Source organism: Orycteropus afer, unplaced genomic scaffold (assembly GCF_000298275.1).
Source record: "Orycteropus afer afer isolate SDZICR_OR568_19922 unplaced genomic scaffold, OryAfe1.0 scaffold00002, whole genome shotgun sequence".
Taxonomy (NCBI): Eukaryota; Metazoa; Chordata; class Mammalia; order Tubulidentata; family Orycteropodidae; genus Orycteropus; species Orycteropus afer.
In genome coordinates, this window is record NW_006921589.1 from 32,132,590 (window position 1) to 32,138,310 (window position 5,721).

The 5,721-nt window shown below is 38.6% G+C and overlaps 1 protein-coding gene across 1 annotated transcript in view; it reads right to left on the reverse strand.

The window, feature by feature from the left end:
* The window catches only part of CDK15 (cyclin dependent kinase 15), a 130,451-nt gene that overhangs the window by 70,894 nt on the left and 53,836 nt on the right, over window positions 1–5,721 (reverse strand). The window contains exons 5-6 of the mRNA XM_007935095.1: window positions 2,891–2,985; window positions 2,084–2,146 (exon numbers count right to left, since the gene is read on the reverse strand). Coding sequence (XP_007933286.1) covers window positions 2,084–2,146; window positions 2,891–2,985 — 158 coding nt within the window. The remainder of the gene's footprint in view (window positions 1–2,083; window positions 2,147–2,890; window positions 2,986–5,721) is intronic.

Here is a 5,721-nt window from a genome sequence, read left to right on the forward strand (position 1 = left end):
TGGGCAATCCTACTTCCGTAGTGATACTGCCTCGGAAACCCAAGGAGGGGTCGCTATGAGTCGGGGCCGACTCGACGGCACACGACAACAACAACAACAATGGGTCAGAACTTATAGATTGAAAACACTGTTTTTTCTAACATTAACAGTCCCTGTTAACAACAACAACAGTCCCTGATCCTAGGATCCTCTTCCATAAATACATCTTCTCCTCTTCTCTGAATTCTAGCTGAAGATTTTCCCTCTTCCTGTAATCCCTCTTCCCTAATCCAGCCTCTTGAAATGCAATGCATCTTTTAAGGCCCTTAAGGCTAGAAGAAATCTGACTTCTTTCCACATCTACAGTATTACTGTACTTGTCATTGTTCACAAATGTCTTGCATAGTATTGGTGTGTTGATGCAATTTCTTATCTCTGGGTTGAGCTGTAAGTCCTTGAGAACAGGAATCATGACTTCTATGTCTCTTGATCCTTCTAAGCATTTAGCACAGTGTCTGGTATGTGACAGTCACTAAAGCTTGAAAACCTTCTCTCAATCTTTCTCACAGTTATTCTTTGTTCAACTGGTCTTCTATTTAATCAACACCTCTAATTTCTTGACCCTTCTACTCTCTCCCTAGCTATCAACAACCTGTCTATCTTCACTTCCTTCCTCCAGATAAGATTCAGGTTAGAAGCCACTGACTATCACTTTAACCACTCACTTGACAATCTCTCAACTCTGTTGCCCAACTGTCTTTCCCTCTCACATGTCTGGCAAAACCCCAATTCTGGATTAATACAATTGTCTACTTTCTCTGGTTCTCTATTCAAATTGCTAAGCACTGCCATAAAAAGAAATCCCATGATCATGCAGATAAATGAATCAGCCCTTATCTGGGTCCTTACCACATTAATAGACATTCCTTTTTTGTTTCCCCAATTAGCACTCTCCCATTCTCCATATGGTTATTTTAATTATTTTCTCACTCTCGTCAAACCCCTCTCTCTCAAATGTTACTTTCCCCTTTGCCTCCAAGATGGCATGAGGTCACCCTACCATGTGTTCCCACAGAATTCATACTTAACATTGTCATAATCATTGCTCTGTTTCTCATGGACTCCTTAATTGTTCATATCTCCTACTGGACTTATTTTTCAGTAAGTTTATCTCTTACTAAACTTACTGAAAAAAGAAACACAGCTTGCTCTTTATTGAAAGCGTGGAACTGAATATAGTACCAAGTACTCAACAAATACTTAACCCAATTTCCATTGTCAATAAATGAATACATAAATACATAAATATTTGTTAAATGAATGTATAAATAAATAATCTTTAGTGAAAAAATGCTGAAACTTGAACTATAACTTTTGGAAGCCTAAGAGATACATGTATGGGAAGAGGCAGAAAACCGTAAGATCTGGAAAAACAAGTAAGTCCATTGGGTTCTGGCTCTGAGAGGTTTTACTATACATATAAATAAAATATTTGTTAAATGAATGAATATATCATATACAAATCTCATAACTATTTTAGGAGCCAATTAATTAATCAATGTCCCTAAAACCTTGGAGGATGAAATATATGAAACATAAATTATTTCTAAAATTTATAATGGATGTATAAATACAGTTAGTTAAGAGCTTATTATTATTTCTATCCCAGTGGTTGGAAAAATGGAAGTGATCCTGTATGTATAATAGGAATTGATAGAACAGACTAAAGGATAACCGATAAAGATCCAACAAAAGTAGTTTGTTTGCTAATTCTAGTGGGCAACTATATCATGCAAAGTTTATATCACAGTAGTCTATCATGAAGATAGTATTTATTTTATGAGACCTAGCTTTACTTCTCTCCTTTAGATGTAATTCTCTTTAATTGGTTTATACTTCTAAAGACACATTTGCACGATGGTAATGACTAACATGCAAAATTAGGCTGTCCAGAGAACAACTAGACATTGTTCTGTATTTTTTTTTAAAAAACTTTTCTCTAGAATATCTTATTTAGCATTATGGAACTTTGTGATGGCAATCTGTTTCAAAATTCTCCCGCTGTGGCTAAGGTAGAAGAGAGTTCTGAGCCCTAAATACTCACTCTGACATTGTGACGATGAAGCCCTCCTGGGTGCTGAGACATATACTGGGCCAGATCTGTGTGCTAAACAAACGGCAGAGAAAGAGAAGACATAGTGAAGTCAGTCATTTGCTTGGACAGTCATGCCAAAGCAGAACACAGACTCGAGTGTAAGAAGGTATTATGAATTTTTTACAACAAGGTACGAAAATAAAGCCAGGTTTTCTGCGACTACTGCTGAGGACAATGTGTGTTTCTTAAAAGAAAGCCTGTTTCTGGGCACAGAGATGCTCATTTTGAATGGCTGCCTCTGAACAGAATGACACAGGGATTTTTCACTTTCCTACTGTCCTTGGTGGCAAGTCAAGTACACAGCACTTTATGATATCTTTCTGCTTTACTGAGTGTTTTTTGTCTTCTCAAAAATACCAAATGAATTGTTCTTTAGTAAGCTTGTACACAATTTAAAAAACAAAAATAAATGACCCTGTGATTTATCTTTTCATTGCTAATGAAAAAGATGTTGGGGCATGCTCAAACAGTGATTTAAAAATAGATTTTAAAATACAAGTCTTATTTAGGAGGCAAACTCAAAATATTATGTGTTATTGCTGATGAGGGAAAAGAGGATAGCAAAAGTAGTAGGTCAGGAAGCAGGACTAGAGTGGGTATTAAAACAATAAGGCTGTCGTAGTCATCACAATGGAAATTTCCATGATACCCTCCACATTGTAATGAAAGTTTTATCATGCCATAAAATATTAACAGATTCATTATACAAGCACCACACATTTTCCTTATGCTTTGTAAAATGCTGGATCAACTCACCATGTATTCAAACACGAAAGTCAGTGTCTCTTTGGTGTGAATGATGTCATGCAGAAGCACAATATTGGCATGTTTTAAACCCTTCAGGAGAGAAGCTAGAGACATTAAACAAAATATCAAATCAATCATTGATAATGAAAGTGCTACTATAAAGGTATAAAGAAGCATTTATTGCTTTAAGATTTCAAACCAAGTATTCTAGTTTTTACTGCTGGAAAAGAAATCTCTTGTGAAATAATATTTAAAATTACAAAATATCTTCACTATTTGTTAAATGGTAAGGCATTGCATTTATACAACTTTTTTCTTATAGGCTAGAAGTATTGCAAAAAATGTTTCCATTTATCCAATCAATTTTACCAAAGCACTCAGAGCACTTTGCAAATGCTCTCCTCTGGGAATCTTACTATCTTGGGTTCAAAAGTGCTATGGAGAGGGGGCCTTGACAGATACAGAGGGCACTGAAGGAGCAGGAAATGGGGTGTTCTTCTAAAGCAGGACTATGCAACATGTAACTATCATCCAAAATTCATTGTTACATGGGTGGGGGGATGGCTAACTGGGCAGATGTATGTGATTGCTGGGAAGCAGGGATAAGAGAATGGGATAAAGAATTGTTGAAACAATGGAGAGTAGAGGGAATTTTTAGAGTTGAAAATGTCTGTGGGAAAAAGAAGATGCAAACTTGAAAACAAGACAGGGCTTTGCTCCGGTTGGTAAGGGGAATGAGAGTGGAGAAGCCTGAGGACTATATATTTCTTCTGTAGTAACAGGTTATTATTAAATGTATCCTAGGAGTCCACTCCTTGGAAGGAAGGTTGGGCATCTACTTCCATAGTGATCCTGCCTCGGCAACCCAAGGAGGGGTCGCTATGAGTTGGGTCTGACTCGATGGCAAATAACAACAACAGGAGTCCCTGGGCGGCACATATAGTTAAATGTTAAACTACTAACTGAAAAGTTGGCAGTTGAACCCACTCAGACACCTCAGAAGAAAGGCTTGGCAATCAGCTTCTGAAAAATCAGCCACTGAAAACTCTTATGGAGTGCAGTTCAAGTCTGTAACACACGTAACTGGGAAAAAACCAAAAACAACCCCACTGCCATCGAGTCAATTCTGACTCACAGCGAGCCCCATTGGTTTCCGAGGTGGTAAATCTTTATGGAAGTATATTGCCCAGTCTCGCTAGTCACTATAAATTCAGAATCCACTAGATGGCAACACCCTTAAAGGGGTAGGGGCAGGGGAAAGTTACCACAAAAAGCCAGTGAAAGGCTGGGAGGAATTTGAAAGGCTGTCTTTAGAGGTTATCCTTTCTCTTTATATGACTTGGATAGCTTAGACCCTACCCAGATCCCTGGCTTCAGCAGGGTGGAGACCAGAAAAGGCACAATTCATAAGGAGATGTTGAGTCAGTCCCAATTCAGGGACTCCTACATGAAAAAGTATCATCTATAAAACTGGTTGTCCTGTGTTGTTGACTTGATTTTGAAGCATAATGATTCCATGTGACAAAGGAGAATGGCCCCATAGGGTTTTCTAGGCTATAATTTTTTCAGGAGCAGATCACCAGGTCTTTCTTCTGCAGAGTAACTGGGTAGTTTGGAACTGCTAACCTTCCAATTGGCAGCCAAGCACTTAATCTTTACCCTACCAGGTCTCCTTCTGTAAGACTTAAAGGAAAAGAAAAGTTAAATATAAAGTCAAATAAATGTTCTGCAGGGTATGCTTGTACCACCTCTCCGCTGCTGTCGATAGTTGCCTCCCAGTTGATTGCAATTCTCTAGACCACTACTGGTCTGTCAGTTCATTGTGCTGTGGTGTCTTGTGTATTGTTGTGATGCTGGACGTTATGTCACTAGTATTTCAAATACCATGGTGGACTGGTTTTAGCAGAGCTTCCAGACTGAGACAGACTAGGAGGGAGGAGCTGGTGATTCACCTCTAGAACAATCGGCAGGTGAAAACCTCAGGAATAGCAGCTGAGTACGGTCTGCTATGCTGCCGGAAGTGAGCCTCTCAGCTTGGAAGGCACTCAGAATCTGACTGGGGAAGAGCTGCCTCCTCAAAGTAGTCAACCTCTATGACATGGATGGAGTAAAGTTTTTGAGACCTTCATGTGCTAAAATGCCGTGACTCAAAATGGGAAGGAACAGCTACAAACATCCATCAATAATAGGAACATGGAATGTAAAAAGTATGAATCTAGGAATATTGGAAGTTGTCAGAAATAAAATGGAACACATAAAGATCCATATCCTAGGCATTAGTGAGCTGGACTGGACTGGTATCGGACAATCATATTGTCTACTATGCCGAGAATGACAAATGGAAGAGGAATGGTGTCACATTCATTGTCAAAAAGATCATTTCGAGATCTATTTTGAAGTCCAATGCTGCCACTGATAGGATAATATCCATACACTTACATGGAAGGTCAGTCAATATGACTATTATTCAAATTTATGCACTAATCATTAATGCCAAAGATCAAGAAATTGAAGATTTTATCAACTTCTGCAATCTGACACCAAGAAGATGATTTGATAATTACTGATGATTGGAATGTAAAAGTTGGAAACAAACAAAGAAGAAAGATCGGTAATTGGAAAATAAGGTCTTCGTGATAGAAACAACTTAGGAAATCACACGACAGAATTTTGCAAGACCAACAGCATTTCAATTGCAAGCTCTGGGGTATAGGGCCTGAGGCACTTGGCTGCTAACCAGAAGGCCACTCCTCGGAAGACTGGGCAATCTACTTCCATAGAGATACCACCTAGGAAACCCAAGGAGGGGTCACTATGAGTTGAACTGATTTGATGGCAGT